Source organism: Dermochelys coriacea, chromosome 3 (assembly GCF_009764565.3).
Source record: "Dermochelys coriacea isolate rDerCor1 chromosome 3, rDerCor1.pri.v4, whole genome shotgun sequence".
Taxonomy (NCBI): domain Eukaryota; kingdom Metazoa; phylum Chordata; order Testudines; family Dermochelyidae; genus Dermochelys; species Dermochelys coriacea.
This window is the reverse complement of record NC_050070.1, coordinates 205,116,649-205,143,086: the sequence shown is the minus strand read 5'-3', so window position 1 is coordinate 205,143,086 and position 26,438 is coordinate 205,116,649. Positions and strand designations below refer to the sequence as shown.

At 43.7% G+C, this 26,438-nt stretch overlaps 1 protein-coding gene across 1 annotated transcript; it reads right to left on the bottom strand.

Moving 5' to 3' along the window:
- Positions 1–883: 883 nt before the first annotated feature.
- SEC23B (SEC23 homolog B, COPII coat complex component) lies at positions 884–23,726 on the bottom strand. Its single transcript, XM_038396337.2, has 20 exons — positions 23,517–23,726; positions 19,643–19,878; positions 17,635–17,692; positions 16,812–16,898; positions 15,638–15,874; positions 15,128–15,213; positions 14,245–14,389; positions 11,981–12,139; positions 10,995–11,110; positions 9,410–9,533; positions 8,292–8,372; positions 7,696–7,785; positions 6,976–7,082; positions 6,634–6,787; positions 5,045–5,122; positions 4,576–4,737; positions 3,986–4,072; positions 3,082–3,237; positions 2,150–2,215; positions 884–997 (listed from the first exon to the last, which is right to left on the bottom strand). The coding sequence occupies exons 2-20, from the start codon at positions 19,861–19,863 to the stop codon at positions 908–910; spliced, it is 2,304 nt and encodes a 767-aa protein (XP_038252265.1). The 5' UTR covers positions 19,864–19,878; positions 23,517–23,726; the 3' UTR covers positions 884–907.
- Between the last annotated feature and the right edge of the window lie 2,712 nt (positions 23,727–26,438).

The window sequence follows — 26,438 nt, the reverse complement described above, 5'->3', positions numbered from 1 at the left end:
ATTTTACCATTAGCGACACACTTGTGACGTGAAATCTAGCTACAGACACATTCTTCATTCTTGACTCATATCAGCAGTTTTGAAGACGGAAAATGAAATGCAGAAAATCTTGTTGTATTAACAAGTCTGGAAAAAAACCCTCAAAATCTATGACAATTATGGGCAAGAAATGTTATTTTTGGTCTATATAAAGTAAGTGTTACATTCAACAAAGCCAATATTAAAATGCCTGTAATTACAAGTCAATGCAAGTCAATTTAGTCAAGTCAATGCAAGTCAACAGAACTGGAAATTAATAAAGGTAATTTAGATAGAGTCCTTATGTTTTTCCATCAACATAACCCTATATACAGGAGCAGGTCTGAGCCATAACATAATGAAGTAACAAGATAAAGCATTCTAAGATTTCAAGAACAAAGAAAAAGTTCAAGTTCATAGTGTACTTTATTGTGTGATAAAGGCAACCTCTCAGCGTACACACACAAGTTCAGTCCAGCACTAAATATTAATGCTCTCCTCCTCCACTTTTATTTTTCATCAATATAGTCCCCCTGATACCTGATGTAGCTGCTGAAAGGCAAGTTACTGTTTTTTAATTATTTTACACACAGGCCATTAAAATTAATCTAAAAATGTATTAATATCTATATCAGCTAAAACATCCTTGGACTGCAATGTATGAAAAAAATAAAGATCAGAGAGATCACATAAAAAAGGGAATACAAATAAATTAAAAACTAAAAGAACTAAGTACAAAACTCCCCTTGAATATTCATTTTTGCATAATATTTAAAAGCCTTAATCTCAAAGAGGGAAAGGAATGTAATACATTTTTCCACACTAATTGTTACCATGATCCCAGTAATTCTTTGCTTTTTTTGGGGGTCATTTCCTTGTTAAGTCAACGTTATGATGCACTTGACACTGCCAACTTTTTCAGATGATCCATGAACACCTGGAGACTAACATCATCTGTTAGGATGGGAGATCCTGATTCCTACAATAATATAAAATAAATTAGTAAATAACTGTAAGAACAAAGCAAACATGGTTACCACTAGGACTGTTCTGAAAGGATGTCAGGCTTCAGTGCTCTACCCTAATTGCCTGCTAAATCAATTGCATATGGATATATTGGGAAGAAGCTGCTTGGTAACAAAAGCAACAACATTCCATATTGTGGACTCCCAAAAGAACACATAATAGTGAAATATTTTTTATTCATGAAACAACCTATGTATCCCTGCCCCGGAGAGTTTACGTAGACAACATAAAGGTAGAGGAAGAATGAATAGACACAAAAACAAGCACATTGTATATTCAGATGCAGTACACTTATACCTGGTGGGTTGATTCATTTATTATTAATATTTTTACTCTATAGTACCAGAGTACTAATGTAAACCAGCTGTGATCTAATGGTATCAGACCAGTTAGTGAAGGGTAGATCAAGAAGATATTGTGGCCAACATTTTCAAACCTTACTGCCTGAAGCTTTGGAAGTGCAGCCTAAATCAAAGTAGCTTTGTTTTCAGAGTTGCTCAGGACCCAACAAGCAGATTACTGTTCCCACTAATTATCACATTACCTTTATTTAGGATCTTAAATTTAAAAAAAAATTAGGAGCTTAACTTTAGACATCCAGGTTTGAAAATGTTATCCTGAATGTGCAAGTTATTTTTGTTCATCTAATTGTTCCCTGTTCATCTAGTTTAGCTAGTATATTCTAATCAATTGATATTTACTGTAATGCACATATGAGATATGTCTAGGTTATAAAGAAAATCTGGCTCCTCAGAACTGAGTTGTACATTTCTCAGTTTTTAAATACTGTGACTATCAGAGCCAACACCCAGAAGTTCCACTGTTAGCTCCATTGTTACAGGGAGATGTTTTCTCCCCTCACAAAACATGACAGAATTTCAAATCATCAAGGCATCAATGTCTGTGAAAGTTGCTAGCCAGGGGAGAAGCATGAGAGGTTTAAAGCAAACCACAGGAACTAAGCAAGCCATTGTTCATAGTCTAATGCTATGTGATTAGAAAGCAAATAGAATGGGGAAGGAAAATATAAATTAAAAAATGTGTGTATCTTATATATGCATGCTTCTGTCCTTCCTCCAACAGCAGTAACTCCTCCATAACTCACCTGTCCCCACGCATAAAGGTTATTGTGAGTCTGAGAGGGATTCACTTTAGACAAGAGGAAGCGGGCCTATAAAAAACAAACAAAATATTACAAAAATAATAAATAAAAAACATCAACTCCCTCAGGACTTAACACCACACCTCAGGTTACCACAGCAGTCTGGCTAGCCTTTGCTTTCAGGCCCTTGTCTAGAGAATATTTTTTTCTCATTTAACTTGAACTGATGTCCCACTAAAGTTCCAGTGCAATAGCTATTATGGATATCACTATGATAACCACATGATGCAATGGTTTTCATCTCTTGATCACTGTAATAGCTAACATTTGACCAATATTTTTGGACATCAGTTACTGCTGCTAACTGATGTAGCAGTTATGCCGCTTTTATAGGGGGTGTGGTAAGCAGAGAAGGGAATAAGAGGAAGATAAAGCTAAATAGCTTCTTATTAGCAGCGGCATATGGATTATACCAATTTTTGTTGTGTTTTTTTGTTTGTTTTTTTTTGGAGGCACAAGTGTTCCCACTTGTTGCTAGTTATGAATGCTGCCATAGGCTTCGGAAGAGAGAATGCCATGACTAGGCTCCAAATCCAGTGTGACTCAGAAACAAAGTTGCACTGAATGTTTTACCTAAGCTAAATACGTTTTGATATGTAACAATCATTTATTCTCCATGCAGTATGTGTTCTGACCATTTTCTTTTTTGCACCCTTTTATTTCAAAGGCCTGTCCCATGAACAATTTCTAAATTACGTTTTTAAAACAGACTATTAGTGGTAAGGGCTCACAAGGAAAGATATATAGGCTGTACGCTTTGAGGGTTGAATTACTGCAAAGTTATTTAGTCTACAGAATCAGCTTATTACTAAACCTATGAACTTGCTTCAATCAAAACTAATAGACATGTGCTCCTGGATAAGGCTTTGCCGTACCTGACTGCCTCCATGTTCAGTGTTAATATAACGCGGCATTGGGAATCTAGTCTGCAATATTTCCTGGGCATCGTCCAATGGGGCTTGCAGTAAATGCTTGAAGTTTTCATATTCAGGCATGTCTTGGTAGCCAGCTTTCTGCCACTGTGCAATCGTCTATTGGAGGAAAAGAGAGAAAGTAGGAGAGAAGTCTCCATGTTACCCCTCACTTTGTAACTTTTGTGTCTTTGCTTTAAAACACTAGAATGTTACAGGAAACACATTTTTATTATTTAGTCAATTACTTTGTATTTGCCTAATCCTGAATTCAAATAAAGAACATGCTAACAAGATGAGAAACTCAGCCAAATATCGACATTTATTTCTGTAGAGCTGCAAGAGCAATTTGTTGAAAATAACGAATAGTTTAAAGTTCATCAAAATATACATTTATGAGGGATATGCAAGCATTGTTAAAAACTGCTATTTCTGAGTTTAACTAAGACTTAAATACCATGGCAGTAGTCATTTTCTTGTAGTGTTTATAAGGGTACAGAGACCTGACAACTGCTCCACTCACATACAAATTTATCCCTTCCCTCAACAGATTTCACCAAAACAGCTGATTGGCTCAAATTGCAACATTACAGGAAGGTGATGATTCCTCCTGCTTGACTCAGGTGTACATACAACTCTCATTCACATTAATTAGATCTATGTGCATATCTCTCGCGGAGACCAAATCTCTTCGAAAAACAGGAAGCAGATAACTGAGCCATTGCAAACTGACATGCCTTTAGAGGCAATATTGCAGGGGAATTAACACTGGTGTCATTACACTAGCCCAAGCTTTTCAAACAATTCATTTTACACACACTGTAATGGTGTAGGGTAACAAAAGACAGACACATGATTTCCACTGTACCTCACCAAGGTAGATTACAATCTGGAAGAAAGTATCCATCAGCAGAATTCTGTCAGCAAGAATGCTGCTGCTGTCCAAAAGTACAGGCTGGGAAAGATGAAATGAGAAGTCAGTCACCATGATGCCCTCAGAACTTTATTAAACTTCAAGTTCAGTGCAGTAGATCACTGTTCTACAGCGGTACACAACAGAATCAATAGAGTGCCAATCAGTCTGAATAAGCAAATTTCAGAGTGTAGCCAACGACACAAGTATCGCGGAACGAATCATCAAGATACCAGCTGCTGCAGGAAATATAATGTGTAGAAAAGCTATTTTTCAACTACATGAGTTTGATTTGAAATGATCTTGGACAAGAATCTCTCATAGAAAGAATACTATGTTTACTATATGTTCACAACTTTAGAATTTTAAAAGAATATCCTTGTCTTTGAAATACAAATATTTTTCTGAATAATTATCTTAATTAAAGGCAGACCATACTACAAGCTGGACCATTTGTATAAAACAGTACCATTTTGATGACTGACTAGACACCATTACAGATTGTTCCAAAGCTCTCTGCTCAACACAGCAAGTCAGTGACTTACCTCAGGTGGTCCAGAGAAAGAATAGGAATAAAGGATGGGCTGGATCATGATGAGGGACTGGGTCAGATCTTGTCTGGCAAAGTGATGACGGTAATAGGAAGATTCATCCGGGCTGTTATTAAACACTTGAAGAAATGGAGATCGTCGCAAGTGGAACATAAACTACATTTAGATAGAAAGATGAATGAGAAAAGAAAAAAAAATGGATTTTTTTTTTTAAAACAATCTCCCTATTCACAAGTCCAGTCTGAATGTACAATAAGTTACTGCCAAAGTCTTTCCTCTAATTAACTCTTTGTAAGCTTCATCTACCAATCATTTACAGCATTTAACTACATGCCAGGGTGTTGACTTGCATCACAACAAATTTAAAAATCATCAGACAATCGTAATTGTGTGTTTTATTGACATTTCTGCCTGTAACTGCCTTTTTCCACATCTCCATGTCTATGCAAAGTGGAGTCCTTACCTGGGGATACAGAGAAAATGAATCTGACAGTCTGAAGGAATTCGGATCATCCTTGTTATATTGTCCAAACTTCTGACACTGTTGAAAGGAATGCATATTACCAATGGGTAATACAGAGAAACATAACACAATGTGGTGTCTCTAACCCTCTCACTGCTAGTAGCTGGGACTGGATGACACGGGATGGATCACTTGATAATTAACCTGTTCCGTTCATTCCCTCAGAAGTACCTGGCACTGGCCACTGTTGGAAGACAGGATACTGAGCTAGATGGACTTTGATCTGACCTAGTATGGGCGTTCTTATGTTCTTTTCACATTATTAATTAAGTCATTAATGTGTGGGGCTGTTGCTGGAATAATGATTGGACTCCATCTTCACTTATCATATTTTAACATGTAAATACGTATCACAAGCTTAGTACAAAGGTCAGATTCAAAATAACTAAAGGGGAAAAAAATTGCTTCCAAGAAATTAATGTTTTTTATTGGATCAGTTATGATCTGATAGCTGGCTCTCATTTAATGCTTTGTATATCACATCACTTAGGCTTCATTATGGCCCAAGTGTCTTGTATGCTACGAAACACTGGCTGGCCCAATATTCCTTGGCTTTGCGACAGCAGACTGGAAATTCTGCAGCAGCGTCATTGAAAATTGATGGTTTTAATGCCTGAAATATGCAAATGAACGCTGCAAATAAGAGCAGTAGCCAGCCCCTGCATTTGTTTAGTATTCAATTCACTTTTATTTTACACTGACCCCATATTTTCAGTACTGGACATGCCACAGGCTTTTGTACGAACACAACATAGCAGCATTGTAGGCTATGTCTACACTTAAAATGCCACAGCAGCACAGCTTCAGCACTGCTGATGGACTGCTGTAGCACTTCAGGATAGACACTTACCAGAGTGACAGGAGGGGTTCTCCTATCGCTGTAGTTAATCCACCTCCCGAGGAGGGGGTAGCTAGATTGAAAGAATAATTCTTCCGTCAACCTAACACCATCTATGCCGGGGACTTAGGTTGGCTTAACTCCATCACTCCGGGTGTAGATTTTTCATACCCATGAGCAATGTAGCTGGGTCAATTTAATTTGTTAGCATAGATCAGCCCTAAAAGCCGTTGGGGCATAGCTGGAGATTTCAGCAGCTGGGACTTTTGGCACCTGTAGAAGAGTTGGAGGCAGTCTGGAGTTGTAATATAATCACGTCAGCTGGAGGATTCTGCTGAAACGATCAATAGTGGAGTAGTTGATGTTTATGGGCTGGTCTACACTGGAAACTTACATTGGCACAGCTATGTCTCTCAGGGGTGTGAAAAAAATCTCTATCCCTGAGAGTTGTAGTTGTGGCTAATCCCCAGCATACACAGCACTAAGCTGATGGAAGAATTCTTCCATTGATCTAAGTACTACATCTTGGGGCGGTGGAGAACTACAGCAATATCCTCCTCTCCCGTCGCTGCAGTGAGTGTCTACATTGAAGAGCTACAGCAGCGCAGCTGTAGCGTTTTAGGTGTAGACAGAGCCTAGTAGTTTACATTATTTCAGATTTAACCCACCAAGATTCGCCCATCACATTTACCAATCTGATTAGCTGCCTGTCTAGCCATCGCAGTACATCAGGTCCCTCCTCTGACTCAGCTCTGTAGACCCCCAGACGAGCCATTAGCACTGCAGCTGCTTCCTGGTCAAACGCCGCTTCTATATGTTGGAGCTGACTCTGTGCATCTGCCCAACTGATAACAGCAAAGTTAGTGCTACATACATTCATCTTTATCAAGTATAAAAAACTGGATCATGCTGTACAGGCAAAACACCCTGCGTCCAATCCACCCTGACCGCTGGAAAAATTCAGAAATACGGATTATACTAGCGCTTCTGCCATCAAAGAACAATACAGTAGGGATTGGCCTATGGAGCTCACTTTCTGGCAATGGTGGTTACTCGAATGCGTCTCTGTGTACTGGAGTGCTGATACTGAGTGACAAACTGCACGGCGCCTCTGCCACCCTGAGGTATTGGTGCATTGTGCTGCAAAACAGAGGAATAAAGTGTTACTCTCATGAAGAGTTTATAGGGTAGAGTTACAGAACAGCAAAAGAACTGCAGTGCATTATACGTCAGGCCTGAGTATAATTGCAAGCTTCAGTCCCGCTGCTCAAGAAGGTCACTTTTCAGGGCTGCTGGAAAATATAAGGAGTATTAAGCAACCCCAGAGTAAGAATGGGGGTGGCAAGTTAATTAGATACTTTGCTAACAGGCTCTACATCAGTTGGGCAATAAAGGATGGGAGCAGTTTATCATCCCTACAACAGTGGAAAAATAGCACATGGAAGGAGTTGGCAGGATTGAATAAGTATAACAGGTAGGGAAGAGAAAAGAGAAACAACAGCGTCATTGTGCAAGGTAAAAACATTTATCACTTAGCTCTTATATCGTGCTTTTCATCAGCAGAGCAAGTAGGAGCATGAATGCAATCTGTGTGATACTGTTTTTTCTAGATATGACGCTTGTTAATTGGTATCTCATATGTTACAAAGGGACCATTGTAATTACTCTTCGGGGATCTGCTAAGCAGGTGATGGCTACTATAGACAACAGTATTCAGTAACTCTACATGAATGAGGAAAAAAACTGGACTGACCTGATTCACCACTTCAAAATATATGGCAAGCGTTGAGCTGGGATCCAGGCTACAGATTTTCCACTGACATGTACCTCCAATACCAAGTTCCTGGAGAGGGTTCAAAGAAAAGAAAAAGAAAGTGGTGATCTTTTCTCTAGTGCAAGATAAATTAAGATCACTTTAAATTCTGACCAAAGGTAAGACTCAGCACGTGCCTTCTACTGGATCTCACACTTTCTAGATACACGTTAAGGTCCAAAAATGAACTTGAAAACAAATAATTAAATGAAAGCTTTACTGTGTAACAGCTGAAGCCAGATTCAGCTGTCTTCTCCAAGGACACCAGTCATCTTTTTCCACTGGTCAGCCATCCGTGGAACACATTAAGAGCAGCCCTGCAGGAGACCCCACCCCTCATTCAAAGACCGAGAACGTCACCTCCACAATGCACCCAATTTACCTCTAGCCTGGGGAGATGAACTCTAAAGACACTCCCAAACCAGTCTCTCCTCCTTGACAGAACCCAGCATTGCTGTCAGATCACAGGGCTAGCCAAAAGGCTTTGCACTGTTTATTTGCTTCTTTATGAAAGATTTTCCATGTTGGTAACTTACGTTTTCAGAGACGCATGGTCCTTTAGCGTTTAGTGAGACGCATGGTCCAATAGCCCCTGAGATTTTCAGCTCCCTAGAAGTCTAAAATACGGTCAGAAAAGTCTGAAAATCAAATCAGTCAAATAAAGTACACAACCGCTCAGCTTTAATCAGAAAAGACATTGATGATCAGAGGTTCCCAAACTGCTCTGCAGAAACCTGGCAGGTCACATGGGGCTGCCTTCTCCTCCTCCTTTCCAGCTGCTAAGTTACATTAAAAGACAGCTAAACCACATCCACTAATTTTCCACGGCAGCTATTGTTGCAGTTGTCACAGGGATGTTGTGCAATCGTGAAGGGGAGGAAATGTAGCCCACGTGACTATCTCTGAACGCCGCACCACGATTAGAGTTTGAGAACCTCTGATCTACATAATCAGATTTCAGACAAAAACCACAAGCCCACAATTACCTATGGGAGTAGGAAATTGTCCTTGACAAGTTAGGGCAAGTAGGGCCAAGCCATTCATCTCTGCAAAGATTAAGCTTTCCCTAAGGAAAAACACCCCAAAATATCCATTGTCTGTGAAAGAGACAAAAATCTGGTCAATTTCTTTCTCCTGCTGCATGGCTGCAATAGCCTGGGCAGGCACTGGAGCTATTCAGCGTGGGGAGGACAACACCAAATATGGAGGCAGGGGAAGGGGAGAGCAGCAAAGCCCAAGCCATTCACTATTCAACAGACTCCAAGATGGGACCAGAGAGAAAGCTCCTCCCTTTCAGCAGCCCAAGGGACATGGATGCTTCAAGTCAGTGGGGCTCAGCACCAAGCGCAGGGATCTGCCTGCATGGAACAGCTTCGAGGGCTGAGGAGTTAGGTTAGATACTAAGTGTCAGGATCTTAGAATTCCCTCCAAACAGGCTTGGCTTCAAAACATACATTCTCTCTGGTTGCTGCTTCCATCACTGAGAGCCACTGGAAATTTAAAATAACTCACTAAAATGTTATATGTTGCAAAGTAAGCTTAAGTATTTCATTGTTTATATCCTACACAGAACCAACTATTTAACAACCTGTTACAACAGAGTGCTCTTTACTGATTTATCTGTTCATTCTGTTTAATCAGCCCTATCTCTCACCTTCACTTCTAACGTAGCACCAAATGCCATTCGGAATTCTCCATTGAAGTCTTTGCTAAACACCCGCTGGAACGTCTGCTTGAACAGAGAAGTGTTGAAAGAGTCTCCCATCACCATGTGACCCCTGGGAAGGGAAAATGACAAGGGAACTAAACAACAAGTAACTGGAACAGAATTGCAAAGGATGTCTCTCTCCTACCCTTCTCCCACCACAGACAGACACACACTTTTTAAAAGTTTCCATGGCGAAGTGCAAAGTAAGGAACTAGCTACAGGATGGATGCATTCCAATCCTCAAATCTGAACATGCTGGCACCACCCCCAGGGGCAGGGCACAAAGCAGCAAGTTCTGGGTTAACACAAAAATGCAAAGTACAGTAAGTGTTTATGAAAGGGGTTAGATTGACAGCCAGGGAGTTGTCTGTTTGGCCACAGAACAGTTCTTGCAATGGCAGTGCAGTCTTCCCCATCTGTGTGCTAGAATGGAGATTGGGGGAACCTAATTCTAGGGCTGGAGGGTAGTTCTGTCTTGATCTGTTTATTTTCCAATGCATGCAGTGCACGTAACTCAAACTACTTGATGACCTAGCAGTGATGATGCTTGACACATTACAGAACTCCCCAACCCACAACCAACCACCAACTAAATCCTCTTCTAATTAACTTACCTCCTCAGAAAAAGCCCGAGTAAATGGACAGCGCAGACTGAAGGTCTATCACACCAAGAAAGGGAAGGCAATTCTAGAGCTAAGAGTCTTCTATCAAAAACACCTTGCCTCCAGAAAGACTAGCATAGGGACTTTCCAGATAACTGGCCCAGTAGATCTCAACTGGCAGATTAAAGAGACAGGCAGTCCCTACAATAATCCATGTAGTGGTTGGCACCTCTGCAAATGCCACCAGCAAGGGTGCTACTCAGTGCAAATTATGATGGTTGGATTGGGGATACATGCCCACTAGGGACTGAAATGACTCTTGGCACTGGCTTCTTGACTCAAGAGAGGCCAAGCATCCGTAAGAAATTATAATTCTGCTACTACCCTGAAGCAAATTCAATCCAGTGCCTTAGCACCAAGTCCATAACCAAGCCCTCCTGGTCCCTGTAGAACATTTCATTTTGCAGGACACAGTGCAGGATTAACAAGCATTTAACATTATGCTCATAATGCCACTGCTCATCATGTGACTGCTTAATCTGTTTTTCAGCTCTCCTCTCTGGAAGCGTCCTTGCTAAGTCTCAGTGAAATAAATCGTGTTTGTAGAAAAAGACAGCATCCAGGGTTTAGGAGTTGGTTAAAACATTAAATCACCCTTCTCTAAACAGGATATCTGCTTTGCCACTGACTGCATCAAAATTCATCCCATACAAGCTGCCCTGAAGTACAACCCTGCGCTACTGAAGTCAAGGGAAGCTTTGCCATTGAATACAACAGACACAAGATCAGACTGCTAATGCTTAGAATCAGGGAAATGACAACAATTTTCCCCTCCATACTTTTATATCAAACTAATTATTTCCTATCCCACTCCTCCCCCCCCAAAAGACAGGGCCATGCTTGCTCATTGCTCAGGGCTGAGGACATACCCAGTGAGGTTTGCACAACACTTCATCTCCAAAAGGCCAGTCTGATCGAGAGCACAGGCGTAGATATCAATGCAGTGGCCGTTGGCTGCTGTGCGATTAGCTAGAATCTCGTAGTGCTGTGGAGACAAAGAGCACGCAGAGTTTTTAAAACATTCCAACAGGCAGGTAAGGATTTCCTTGGGTTCTACAGCTGGGGCCAAAGCAGGAATTTGCCCCTGGGGAAAGCATATTCTATTTTAATGGTGACATACCACCCCTAAAGTAAGGACCCCAAATCCCAGAGCCACAATACACAACGAGCACTGCATTAGAGCTTGTGTTTCACTGCTATGACCTTTGCTACCATCTCCAAACTGCACTGTACATTCAGAGTAAATGCAGCACATTTTAACCACTTAGCTACGTGTCAAGAAGACCCAGGAGGCATTTGGAGACTAACTGGTTCTCAACAGGAGACGCAAACTCACTCTCTTGCTGGGAAGAGAAGAGGGGTTAGGATACTCCTGGAACTGAGGGTCGGATCCTTCTGCCCCCCGAATGGCTGAGGAAGAGATGCTAAAATACCTTCTTGCTCTCTGGAGAAAGACCTGTGCTGGATGCAGACTAGGACTGAGGGACTTAGCCTTGTTTGGGACTTGGTAGAACAGAACCCAGCCTTATACCTTGACCTAGGTAATAAAAGCAGCACCTGTATCTGAGGGAGCCCCAGGTCCATGTCTGGGCATACAGGCCTCAGGACCACAAAGAAGCAGCGTGCTTGTCACTAGTAAAGTCACACAAAGGGGTTAGTAAGGTGAAGCGCAGCTCACCAATACAGACCTAGGATTAGCTATTGGTTCCCTAGGGATGGCTTAGAGCCATGAGCTGGCAAAACTGTGTTGCCACCACATACACCGTAACACCGAAACCAGTTATACCCAGCAAGTCCACGACATCGTTTGTGCAGCAGAAGCAGTGTCTTTGCTTTAGCAGACAGCAAGACCTACCTTTGTGGCCTTTTTCATATACCGTGCATTGTCCTTCTCTATGTCATGCCAGGAACGAATGGGGGTTTTCAGTTCGTCTCCTACCACCATGCCGGGCCCTTGTGTTGGTGGCCCACCTGTAAACAACATTATTCTGGCCCCTGTGTTTGGAAATGTGCCCTAAAATAAAATTAAAGCCTTATTTTAGAGGTGGGCAGATTAAAGGACAGCAATACTTTTAATATACTTTTTGGGGCAAGGTCTGTGTACCTCTGTGTACAGCACTTAGCACATCAAGGGGCTGATTCTGATGGGGGTGTTTGGGTGCTCCTTTAAAAACTAATTCCTGCCTTCTTGACATGGAATAGTGGGGACTGATGCACCGCTGTCAATTTCTAAAACAGGGGAGGTCAGATTTCATGCTCCCACCTCAGGAAGCAGGATTGTATCTGCTCCCATCTTCCCCCCTATGCCTCAGGTGATCTATCCACAAAACCAATGTATGATTCCACAGAGATGCAGTGAGGCCCTGATGCATCTGAAAGCCAAATATTGTTTGTAAATATCTCTGAGATTCCTGAATGCCCTCATGCAAAGCATCTTTCAAATATTATTGAAGCATAACTATCCCTGGCATCACACCCCAGGAGGCGTCAAGTAGGGTCATTTTCCCATAACAAAGTTGAGTAAAAAGAAAAGGAGTACTTGTGGCACCTTAGAGACTAACAAATTTATTAGAGCATAAGCTTTCGTGAGCTACAGCTCACTTCATCGGATGCATTTGGTGGAAAAAACAGAGGAGAGATTTATATACACACACAGAGAACATGAAACAATGGGTTTATCATACACACTGTAAGGAGAGTGATCACTTAAGATAAGCCATCACCAGCAGCAGGGGGGGGAAAGGAGGAAAACCTTTCATGGTGACAAGCAAGGTAGGCTAATTCCAGCAGTTAACAAGAATATCAGAAAGAAAAGGAGTACTTGTGGCACCTTAGAGACTAACAAATTTATTAGAGCATAAGCTTTCGTGAGCTACAGCTCACTTCATCGGATGCATCCAAAAACCAGTTGGAGAACACTTCAATCTCTCTGGTCACTCGATCACAGACCTAAGAGTGGCTATACTTCAACAAAAAAGCTTCAAAAACAGACTCCAACGAGAGACTGCTGAATTGGAATTAATTTGCAAACTGGATACAATTAACTTAGGCTTGAATAGAGACTGGGAATGGATGAGTCATTACACAAAGTAAAACTATTTCCCCATGACAGGTTTCAGAGTAGCAGCCGTATTAGTCTGTATTCGCAAAAAGAAAAGGAGTACTTGTGGCACCTTAGAGACTAACAAATTTATTAGAGCATAAGCTTTTGTGAGCTACAGCTCACTTCATCGGTGCATCCGATGAAGTGAGCTGTAGCTCACGAAAGCTTATGCTCTAAAAAATTTGTTAGTCTCTAAGGTGCCACAAGTACTCCTTTTCTATTTCCCCATGGTATTTCTCCCTCCCACCCCACCCCCCACTGTTCCTCTGATATTCTTGTTAACTGCTGGAATTAGCCTACCTTGCTTGTCACCATGAAAGGTTTTCCTCCTTTCCCCCCCCTGCTGCTAGTGATGGCTTATCTTAAGTGATCACTCTCCTTACAGTGTGTATGATAAACCCATTGTTTCATGTTCTCTGTGTGTGTGTATATAAATCTCTCCTCTGTTTTTTCCACCAAATGCATCCGATAAAGTGAGCTGTAGCTCACGAAAGCTTATGCTCTAATAAATTTGTTAGTCTCTAAGGTGCCACAAGTACTCCTTTTCTTTTTGCGAATACAGACTAACACGGCTGCTACTCTGAAAGTTGAGTAGGTATTTCAAAAGTTAAGGGATGTGACAAACTACACTCATGTCTGATATGTAACGCCCTGCCAAATTCACGGCCGTAAAAAACGCGTCCTCTCCTCTCTGGCTGTGAAGTAAGGGTGGCAATCCCATGACCCCCCTACAATAGCCTTGCGACCCACCCCCACCCTGACCATCTTTTGGGAGAGACTCCCATGATTACACCACCATGAAATTTCAGATGTAACCATCTGAAAACATGAAATTAACTAATTTTAAAACCCTCTGGCCGTGAAATTGACCAAAATGGACCATGAACCCTATTGATACACAATCAGGCCACAGACCAAGTCTTTCAAATACTGAGACATACTGGCCAAGCACAGCATAATTCCGTAAGATTTTAATTTTACCAGGTAATCTCACATTAAGAGTGAATTAGGATTACCTCCAATAAACCAACAGCAATCGACAAAGCTACTCCAGTTGATCGCAAGGGTCGCTTTCCCTGAGTCACTGGCCACGGGTCCCTCTGTAGTTCCCCAAGAAGATCTGTCAGGTTCATGTCAATCTTGTGTACAGGCTGCAGGAACCTGCAAGAATTCAAAATGAACAATTATAAATCCTATTAGTTTGGTCTTTGCTGCCAAAAACTGTATCAAAGTAATGCACCTCTTACACCTGAAGTTTTCAAAGCAACAGGCACAAGTAACAGATAAACAATTTGATCAGAGCAAGATACAAAGAGCACATAGCATGAGGACTTAGAAAAGCTGCACAAGAGAGCTGGCCACGGAACGAGAGCTTTATGAGTGAGTGAGTGACAGAGAGCACATGAACTAGGACCCAACACAGGGAAAAACAGTTTAATCTGGAAACAAAGTCCCGTTGTTTTCTAATAATTCATTATTCTGCTCGACTTTTACAATATTATTATTTGTATTTCATGAGTGCCTAGGACACCCAGTCACAGACCACGGCCCCATTGTGCTAGGCACTGTACAAACACAGAATAAAAAGGCAGTCTCTGCTTACACTTTAAGTAATAAGTGTTCAAATGCTGGCTCCAAATAGAAATCCAGCCTGGATGGCACTATTTTTGAAGTCTGTAAGAAACAGACACTATGAAAGCTCTATAGGCTGCTCAAATAAACCCCATCAATATAGATCTACAATTATAAACAAGTTATTGCAATTAGAGAACTCAAGCCATCTTACAAAGGATCCCCTTTAAGAAACCCGAATTTAGGGGCTTGGGTCCTACAAGTCATAATGTGAACATGGGCTCTGTCCTGCCCTTCTGGGATAGTGTGTTTCACTGAGCCACTTACCTGCTTGAAATAGGTGGCTGTTCCTGAGGCTGAAGAGGTCTTCCCTGCTGAACGGGTACCACAGGCCTTGTAAGACCCAGCATATCCTACAAGACAGAGGGAAGCAGTGGGAAGGATAAACTTGATTACTTAAACATCAGATCTATTATTTACTATCTAGCTATCAATCCTAGGTACTTATCTAGCCCCTCTTCCCCTAGTATCTAACTGCTTCACAATCTTTAATGCATTTATCTTCATACACCTCTGTGAGTTTGCTATTCTCCCCATTTAACAGACAGGGGAAACCAAGGCACAGACAGGTTAAGTGACTTGCCCAAGGTCACACAGCAAGTCTACAGCAGGGCAAGAAATTGAACCCAGGTCTCCCTAAGGTTAGTACCCTAATCACTAGACCATCCTTCCTATTTACTCTCTACAAGCCAAGAGTTTGAAAAGTGGGGAATGTGATAAGAGACCTAAATGGAATTACATGTTGGATTAAGCGTAGGAAGAGAAGGCAGAACACACCTGTATTTGCTTAGCTGTCAGGTCCTTGGTCCCTCTGAAAACATAGCTCTTGGAGATTCCTTCACAGCTCAGTTCATGAACCTGGACCATTCTGCCAAATGTGATCAGCCCCACCAGTGCATCTGGAGGCAGCAGACTCAAGGACATCTGCAGGGATTCCTTCAATGCTTGCAAGTCTTCCTCTTCCAGACACGTGTCAACAACATAAAGGAAGATCAGTGGGGTTGGGGAACCTCTCTGTTGTGGAAAGAAAAAGGTTTACTATGAATCTGTATATGCTATCAGTGACACATACTGCCCACCCTCCTTGGGCTGGGAATTATCATAATGAAACAAAATATTTTAATCACAATGGTTATAGAAATAAGAAAACTTATGTCTTTCACTCACAAATATTTATTAAAAAAGTCAGCAAGTTAAAATATCTTGTTTCGGGAATATCACAGCGCTCCTCCTGAACGATAGAGAACAGCCAAAACAGATCCGCAACTGGATCAGCAAAAGATGGTCACCTTTTCTTATGACTGGAGGCATCAAGAACAAAGCACAATGCAGGCAGGACAATGACCTGGGAGACACTTACCTCTCCATTGACTTATTTGAACTATGAAATTGGTTTTAGAGTCCCACTGCTCATTGGGTTGGCAGGATTGGGCCACAGTCTATAACAACAAGACTAAGGGCTTGTCTACACACAGATTAACTCTGAAATGGGTTAAACTAAACCAGAACAAGGCACTCTTGTCCTGGAATAAGGATGTCTGAACATGGAGTTATTCAGGAACAGCTATTGCAGAATAACTATTCCGGTCAATTTCCAAGTGTACACAAATGCTTAGAATATGGCTTGTTTGGCTTCTATTTAATTAAAATAGAGAACCTGGATGCTAACTGTAAGAAACTGCATCCATTTCCACTCTCCAGTCTTCACATGAAAATTGTATACACAGATATTTAGAGGAAACCTATTTAAATTAAAAAGCTAAAAATGAATGGCTTAACCCAAGAGATCAGACAAACAGCAGGGAGTTTAAACTGTGCTTAATTAACCTAAAGATCAATTGCACTTTGCTCATGAAAAGACTTTATTCAAGTTATCTTGAATAATCTTACAGCATACATATGTGTTTCAAATGTTTTCTGAGAATCCCAAGCATGACCATGATGCACTTACCTGCACTATGTATTCGATTGTGGAAAACTGAGGCATAAGTTCTGCTGGCTGATTTATTTCAGATATGCCTGCATACGCTGGAGGGAACTGAAAATGAGAAACAAGGATGAGAAAAAGCAAGTTAACTGTGCAGGTTATTTGAAGAAATGAATAACAGCAGGGATATCTCCTGCATTATGAAGGCTGGATGATGTACAAGGGAGGAAAGCTTTCAAATTCAAGTATGTGTTGCTCAATTGCTTATTTCCTGATACAGCAGCAAACTCTTTTACCTGAATAAAATGCAGCATTGGTTCTTCACTGCTTTTCATTATGAATGGATAGCAGTGGTGGTCAGCAGCATGTGTATAGGTCTGAAGCATAATTCAATTAGAAAGCAACTGAGAATCGTTTAATCAGATGATACACAATGTTTCTGACAGCAGACATCCACTTCCAGCACAGCAAGTTTCATACTCAGAAGAACAAAAGACAATGATGAGCCCTGGCCTCAACATGCACAAAGAATATGATGAAAATGTAAGGCACAAAAATAACTACAGATCAGCTGCCTGTAGCACATGCGCTGTCAAACAGCCACTGGCAAAACTGAACCAAGACTAGAAGAGATGAGATTCCACTGCTTTCACATCACACTGATTAAAAAGAAATGCTGAACTGGGTGCACCAAGAGAAAGAGGCCATGGGGAAGGGTCTCATTAACAGAAATTTCTACTTATTTTACTATCCTTCGCTAGAGAATGCTATCAATTGAATACTCAATGAAGAGAGCACGAAGTGGATAGAGAAGATAATGAGAAAGTGAAGCACTTTCCCAACCTACCTGGTTTCTCTGAAAACAGAAGTTACAGGCCCAGAGCTTGGCACGATAATCAACCTGGCTATAAGAAAGGAAAGGTGGGACATTTAGTACAAAGGTTTCAATTTTATAGCCAAACACCTACCAGGCTTTACAGTTGAGAAGAAAGAAAATAAAAACACTCAATATATTTTCTTAATTCTAATGACCGAGTTAAAGGACCTCAGATTCACAGATTTTAAAGCCAGAAGGAACCAGTAGATCTAGTCCAACTTTCTGTAGATCACAGCATGTCATCCAGTTACCCCTATACTGAGCTCAATAACTTGTGTCTGACTACCAGCATATCTGCCAGAAAGACATCAAGGTTTGATTTGAAGACATCAAGAGAACATAACGCATCTAGTTCAGAAAGGCACCACCATTTCACCCGGTAGTTTGTTCCAATGGTTAACCACTCTCACTGTTAAAAATCTGTGCCTTACTTCTAATTTGAATTTGTCTGACTTCGGGTTCCTGTTCTGCCTTTCTCCACTAGGTTAAAGAGCCTTTTAGTACCCAGTGTTTTCTCCCCAGGAAGGTCCTTACACCGGAAAAAAGTCACCTCTCAATTTTCAGCCTGTGTTTTGGGGTTGGTGTTTTTGCTCCCAACATGTAACTAGCTGATAGTTAACAGATGCCACAAGTCAGTGGAATATTACTATTTTTTATTATTTGTATTGCAGCAGGATCTAGGACCCACAGTCTTGGAGCAAGACTCTAATGTGCAAGGGATGTACAAACAAAATGATGGTTCCCTGCTCCAAAAAGCTTGGCCCCCTTAGCTCCTGTAATTTTATAGGGTGAAGGCTAGTGCAGTAACACTTGGATGTACTTTCCTTCCTCTAGCTCAGGGGTCGGCAACCTTTCAGAAGTGGTGTGCCGAGTCTTCATTTATTCACTTTAATTTAAGGTTTTGAGGGCCAGTAATACATTTTAACGTCTTTAGAAGGTCACTTTCTATAAGTCTATAATATATAACTAAACTATTGTTGTATGTAAAGTAAATTAGGTTTTTTAAATGTTTAAGAAGCTTCATTTAAAATTAAATTAAAATGCAGAGCCCCCCAGACCAGTGGCCAGGACCCGGGCATTGTGAGTACCACTGAAAATTAGCTCACGTGCCGCCTTTGGCACCCGTGCCATAGGTTGCCTATCCCGCTCTAGCCTTCCTTTACAATCACACTTCCTATTGATCTCATTGGCAACATCTTCCTCCCAATACTTGTCAGAAGACATGCATGTTCATAAGATCATCATGGGAGTTTGAGAACACAGAAAGTGTTTCCTCCCATAAAATAAAAGCACACCCACAAACAAAACCTTTCTACTTACATCAAACCTCACCTACATTCAGGAGGACTACAGCGTTGATTCAAAATCCCACTTTGCCACCAAAAGCACAGAGACCAGTCTCTTCAGACATTCCTGGCCCTAATTAATACGTAGAGCCCTGCAAATCCACAGATAACCGCTTTATATCCGCAGATGTGGATATCCATGGACCATTTTTGTGGCTTTTGGATTGGATGCAGAGACAAATTTTGTATCTGCGCAGGGCTCTACTAATATGCCCATCATTGCAGCCTCTAGGCGCTAAGCAGGCTTTTCATTTAGTTTAAGGTGCATAGCATACTAACATTACACAAGGGCAATGTCTCAGTGATTAGAACGTAGCTATTTACACATCAATGCTGGCTTCCCTTGAATCATTGCCCCCTGAGCTCAGATAACCATTTGCCTCTGCACCCCATTTTTGCTTCCTTTTCATTCTGGCAGCCCTGACTAACAGGCTGGCATTCTTTACTTATCACTACGTGCGCAAGTGTTTGAAAAATTTCAGAACACCTAATTTGAAGGGTCTCTTGGGACAGGCCCTGGGCTGAGAGACGGGGAAGGAAAATGATGTAGATCAGGGAAAATAGATTGTGATAAGCTCTATTTCCATCCAATGTTAACATTCAGAGGTTAGAGTTAAGTTAGAAATTCATACCAAAGCGGGTTGAGCACTGATTTGCAAGTCTGCCTGCTGCAAAGCACTGGTTCATATTGTACAGGCGGCAGGTCTAGACGTTCTTTCAGGGGAGTCAGTAGACAGGCCAAGGGTACGACCATTCTTGTAGCCTCCAACCTGCTGGAAGGCCACACGTTCCAGCTGAAACGCACCCCGTCTCGCTCTTCATTTTGCTGAATGAACTCCAGATATGTCGCCATGGAATCTTCAAGGTTCTGAAAGAAAGGACAACTGATATGATACATGTTCATTCAGGAACCACTCACTTAAGCGACAGCACAACAAGGGAGTTATCACTTGGCAGATAAACACAAGATGATGAGATTCCAGACCTAAAGAGAATACCATCAAAAGTCGGAATTTCTGCAAAGATGGACACCCATCAGTGGGACTACTCACACGAGTAAGATACACACATACACAAGCCACTGCAGGATCAGACCCTACATGATAAAATTAGCCAATCCCACAATAAAATGAGCCAGTATGAGTACATCCACACCTATTAAGCTCTCACCCAGTGCTCTAGCCAAGCTATCAACATTTAAGGGCCAACTGAAATCAGCAGATCCCAAATGCTGCAGGTAGACCTCACCCTCACACAAGATTACTCCCCATTAAGTATGAGTATCTCTTTGCAGTAAACATCCCAGTTCCACAACTCTGTTGCCGACCTCAGCCTCACAGCTTCCAGACCAGTGGTTCTCAACCCATTTACTACCGTGGGCCACGTATGCAGCTCTCTATGTGTTATGTGGGCTGCATTCACACAGTATATATACTACCTGTATGGCCCTGAGAATGTCACATGGGCTGCAGCTGTGTGCTGACTGGGCTGCAAGCCACCCCATGGAAGGCTTGCAGAAAACTGATGAGGCTTGCAATACAGCCTGAAAGTCACCAAATGAGAATGTGTGTGGACCAAAGGAAGAAGCAAGTTGTAGAACACAGGACCTTTCACAGAGGACATCTTGCTGCCAGCCCTCCCCTGTTTGTAGCAGGAAGGGGAGCTGTTAGCCTGAGCACTTCAGATGATCTCTGCTCTGTGGCAGCAAGAGACAAAAAGATCCCAAACTATTTAGGGCTTTCAAGGTAGAAATTGTAAGGTGCTTTTTCACTTGGAAATCACTGGTTGCCATGCAGATCATGGAGCATCATGTAACATGGTCCCTATGTGAAATCCCTATGTGAGATTCTGCAAGGCTGCAATTTCTAAAGGGTTGCAAGGAGAAGACCCATGTAAAGTGCATTGCAATAATCGATCCTACAGGTGACACAAGCATGGCTAATCAGGCCAAAGTCTGTATCCAAAAGGAAAAGAACACAACATCCTCACCAAGGGCAGGAAGGAAATACATTTGACCACCACTGCAGTCTGGGACTCCAGTAGCAGTGGTGGAGATAAAAAGATTCTCAGGTGCCCTGACAAACCAACCACAAACAAACATTAAGCAGAGATGCAGATAGATGAAATGTCTCCCTCATACTCAGTGTAAGCATTCTCTCAGTCACAGCTGGGTTGCGTGTCAGTCACCCTAATGTGAATCCATGTCCCAATCTCCGTCAGAGTATAATTTGTCTGATGACATCTTACAGAAGACATGGCATGGAAAGAGAGCTAAGTTCCTTTAGCATACTGAAGAAATCCTCATTCCTGCTGCCTTACCAAACTCTCTAGCAGCACCACATACACACTGAACAAGACAAGACAAGATGAAATCCTGGGGAACCCTATATGAGAGCACCTTCACGACACATAAGAAACTGCCCACCATCCTTGAGGCATCCCAGAAAATACAGACCCACTCAAAAGCAAGACCATATCAGTCCCTGTTAGGATCCATATACATGTTAATGGTCAATGGCCAACGTAGCATTTAATTTCAGAAAGAGGAACTACACAAAAATAAGGTTAGTTAAACAGAAATTAAAAGGTACAGCACCAAAAATAAAATCCCTGCAAGCTGCATGAAAACTTTTTAAAGACACCATAATATAGGCTCAACTTAAATGTGTGCCCCAAATTAAAGAACATAGTAAGAGAACCAAAAAAGAGCCACCGTGGCTAAACAACAAAGTAAAAGAAACAGTGAGAGGCAAAAAGGCATCCTTTAAAAAGTGAAAGTTAAATCTTAATGAGGAAAATAGAAAGGAGCATAAACTCTAGCTAATGAAGTATACAAATATAATTAGGATGGCCGAAAAAGAATATGAAGAACAGCTAACCAAAGACTCAAAAAAATAATAGCAAAAAAAAATTTTAAGTAAATCAGAAGCAGGAAGCCTGCTAAACAACCAGTGGGGCCACTGGACAATCGAGATGCTAAAGGAGCATTCAAGGACGATAAGGCAATTGCAGAGAAACTAAATAAATTCTTTGCATCGGTCTTACGGTTGAGGATGTGAGGAGGAATCCTCAAACCATCTACACAGTACTACTTCCTCTCAGTGCTCAACACACACCCGCATCCCCAGGGTTCAGAGCTCTCTCCCGTGAGCCACTCAGCTGCATCTAAACATCATGACACCCTCACCAGGGTCCCTGTGCTGAGCAGAGCCTGTGAGTCAGATAGGCAGGCTGACAGCATCACAAAACAGGAGCTGACGGAATTGAGGAAACCTGACGTAAAAGAAGTTAGCTTATCCTGGGTTAATAGAGGAATGCCTTGCCTCTTTAGTTTTAAATGTGGCCTGTATCCAAGATGTTCTCAGAAGGTCTTTGTGAAGTTTGTTGAACTGTGGGTGTTAGTTAGAGAGTGAGGAGATCAGGGCAACATTTTTTAAAAAGGAGAAATTTTAGCTGTTTCCTCTGTGAAAGAGAGTAAAAGTTTACCAAAAATTACACAGAAAATGCAATAATGAGGCAGGGCCCCTCATGCCAACCCCATACTGGGGGAGACTCCCCCATCCCACTCCAACAGCAACACAGTGGCCTCACACCAACCCCACCTTGTCCCTCCTTCACTGCCCACAACAGCGGCCCAGGGGATCCTCTCCCCATTCTCTGAGCCCTAGGGTTGCCGCCTCCAAAGTACAAAACCCCCACAATATTCAGGATGATCCTGAGCACATCAAGCTGGGCAGCGAGCACTGAACACCCCGACAGATTCCCAGGGCAGTGACCTCAGAAAAGGGACAATACTAGCAGTCTAGCAGCCCTGCTCAGGTCCCAAATCGTAGAGGAGGTGGCCCCCAAAAGCAACAGTGGGGCCCTTTCCCCTCCTACAGTGGCCTGGGGAAACTGACCCCATCCCCCACTGGGGGACCCCGTCCCCCGACTGGCGGGACTCCCTCCCCTGACCCACGAGACTCTCTTGCCCCATCGCCCACTTGGGGGGACTTCCTCCCCTGACCCAGGGGACCCCCCTCGCCCCATCCCCTACTGGGGGAAGCCCCTTTCCTGACCCACAGGACCCCCTCACCCCTTCCCCCACCGGGGGACCTTCTCACCCCATCCCCCACTGGAAAGGTACCCCCTCCCCTGACCCGGGAGACCCCCTTCGCCCCATCCCCCACTGGGGGACCCCCCCTCCCCTGACCCGGGGGACCCCCTTCGCCCCATCCCCCACTGGGGGACCCCCCCTCCCCTGAGCCGGGGGACTCCCTTCGCCCCATCCCCCACTGGGGGACCCCCTCCCCTGAGCCGGGGGACTCCCTTCGCCCCATCCCCCACTGGGGGACCCCCTCCCCTGAGCCGGGGGACCCCCTTCTTCCCATCCCCCACTGGGGGACCCCCTCCCCTGACCCGGGGGGAGCCGTCGCCCTCCCCCGGGGAACCCTCCCGCCCTGGGGGACCCCCCTCCCCAGCCTCAGCACCGGGGGCCCTGCCCTCCCGTCGCCCCCGAGCACCCACCTGCCCGCGGTGCTGTCGCTCTGCCGGCTCCGCTTCGCAGCGCCCGACGGTCCCTGTCCCGGCAGCGCCCGCGCCCGAAAGGCCAGCTCAGCGGCGGGGCTGCCCGACAGCAAGATGGCGGCGCGGGCGCCTCGCCGGCTACCTTGCCCTTGCCCAACATGGCGGCGCCATTGCGCGGCTGCTGTCGCCGTCTCAGAGGAGGGCACCCGCGCCTCGTTTACGGGCTTCCGCCCGCATCCAATATGGCGGCCTCAACGAGGCCCCCGGTCGCGGGCAAGGCCCGCCCTGGGGCGGGGCCTTGCGGGGTTAGCTCTGACTCGCCCTTCCAGAGGGCGCTGGCGGCGGGCGGGGCAGCTGAGAGTCCTGGTGATGGGGGGCATCCCCCAGCCAGCCAGCCAGCTCTCTGCGCCCTGGGCATGGGTGCGGCTCCCCTGAGGTTCCCTCACCGAGCCGCCTCTCCCTTCGCCCCCCGGAGGTGGAGACCACCCGGCGAACGTGCTCACCTCGCCAGCCCGCCGTGCCAGCGCCGAGGGGGCCCGCCTCCTGGCACAAACCATCCCCCCCCACTCAGAGTGCAGTGACACCCAACAGTCGCATCAAAGCCTCGCCGCCCCGTGGCGCCCAAAAGCCTCCTTCGGCCTGGGCCTATGGGGCGTTAAAAGAAGCAGCGCATTCAAGGGCCCCTTTCTCACGTCAAAACGTGTGCCCCCGTCTTGTACCAAAGCATCCTTCCGTGGCAACAAAATGTCACCCCACAAATTGCCCCAGGCCCTGACACTGAACGGAGGATCCAGGCGATGTGGGGTGGCCCAGACAAAGTCAGCACAAACACCAAGACAAATGGGAAACTTGTGGGGTGGAATAAATATTCTGACACCATGTCAGTAGATGCTATAGAGATGGCTATAAAACAACGGAGAAGTCATGTTTAACCCTCAGTGGCTTGAGCACTGGCCTGCTAAACACAGGGTTGTGAGTTCAATCCTTGAGGGTGCCGTTTAGGGATCCAGGGCAAAAATTGGGGATTGGTCCCGCTTTGAGCAGGGGGTTGGACTAGATGACCTCCTGAGGTCCCTTCCAACCCTGATATTCTATGAATATCTATGAATATGAAAAAAAACACACGCAGTGATGGTGGGTGTCTGCAGGAAGACTAAGGGCCAAGCTCACAACTGGGATAAGTGGCTGAACCCAGTTTTGGAGACTCAAGACCTGATGTAGGAGGAGAATTTTTCACTATTTTAGAAATAATATTTAATGGACTATGCGACCACTAAATAATCCCAATACTGTTTGTATACAAAGGGGTAAGGCTCTCTGTAGTGCTGGTAAACCAGGTGCCAGCTCTTCCCAAGGTCATATGCATTAGCTAAGAACTGACAAAACTCATAGCTGGAAACCAAGCCAGCTCACCTGTGTTAATTTTGTTCAAAATAGGTATTAGTCTCATAAGAACGTATTTAGTGTTTAGACTCTATTAAATGCTTGAAAATTTCTGCATGCATTAACCTCACTTGTCTGTATTCCTTCCTACAAGGTAAAATATAAATTTGTTTTATAATTGTAAAAATGCCTGACTTGTGAACTCAGACTCCCCCCCACACACACCCACGCCCACCCAGCAGGACTATCAAAAATTAAGTGGGCCATCATAGGACAAAAGCTTTGTTAATTGCTGTACACACGGATGGAGAAGTAGTACAGAAGGCCTTGTCCCATCCGTTTGGATGCTGGAAGAGGGATATAAAAATAATGGACATGGAGATTTTTCCTCCCTCACAAGGGCTGGAGCTAAGAAACAAAAAGCAGAGATCCCCAGGGTCGACCTGGGTTAAGCCCTAAAAAGACATTCAGTGGCATGCTAACAGATTACTACATCTCTGTCACCTTTTGAATCACAGACTGAAATTCATCTGTGTATGTGCTTGCTTGCTTTAACCTATGAATGACTCATTTCTTTTTCCCAGGTTTCAGAGTAGCAGCCCTGTTAGTCTGTATTCGCAAAAAAGAAAAGGAGTACTTGTGGCACCTTAGAGACTAATAAATTTATTTGAGCAAGTGAGCTGTAGCTCACGAAAGCTTATGCTCAAATAAATTTGTTAGTCTCTAAGGTGCCACAAGTACTCCTTTTCTTTTTCCCAGTTAATAAACCTTTGGTTAGTTCGTTACAGGATTGGTTACAGGTATTGTCTTTGGTGAGAGATCTAAGGTACAAATTGATCTGGGGTAAGTGACTGGTCTCTTGCGACTAGAAGCAACCTGAATATTTTGTGATTTTTGGTGCAAGTGACCATTTATCACTAAGTTCAGCTTTCCTGGGTGGCATGAAAGTCTGGAGAGCCCAAGGGGACTGTCTTGAATTCCATGGTAAGACTGTTACCGTGATCTAGTTCACATTTGTTACTGGGTTGGTGAAATCTAATTATAGAACATACCACCAGCTTGGGGTATCTGCCCTGCTTTTGACAGTCTGCTCCAAGATTAGCACTCTCAGTCGTGAGCCATTCCAGACAGCGTGACACTCTCTATGACCAGTCTATACTAAGGGGCTTGGCTACACTTGCAAGTTACAGTGCAATAAAGGAGCCATAGGCACACTAGTTCACTACCCATCCACACTGGCAAGGCACGTAGAGCACTCTGACTCCACGGCTACAGCTGCTGGGACTCCACCTCGGTGAGTGGAATAACGTTTGCTGCGCCCTTGCTGGAGCCCCGCAGCGCCAGTGTGAATGAGGTGTTGCTTTACTGTGCTCTGATCAGCCTCCGGAAACATCCCATAATCCCCTTAAATCAAGTGGCCACTCTTGTCATTGTTTGGAATTGGCTGTAGGAATGTGGATATGCCCTTTGAAAGCTCCGTTTCTGACAGCCGGCTGCTTATCTGCTCCGAGACAAAGCAACCATTAGTGTGGAATGCTG

Excerpts from the sequence above, each read along its gene's own strand:
- SEC23B (XM_038396337.2), bottom strand. The coding sequence starts at position 19,863 with ATGGCGACATATCTGGAGTTCATTCAGCAAAATGAAGAGCGAGACGGG. Across the intron at positions 3,238-3,985 it reads TTGTAATCTACCTTGGTGAG|ACGATTGCACAGTGGCAGAA; the intron begins GTACAGTGGAAA and ends TTCCTCCAATAG. Across the intron at positions 2,216-3,081 it reads CTGAACATGGAGGCAGTCAG|GCCCGCTTCCTCTTGTCTAA; the intron begins GTACGGCAAAGC and ends TGTTTTTTATAG.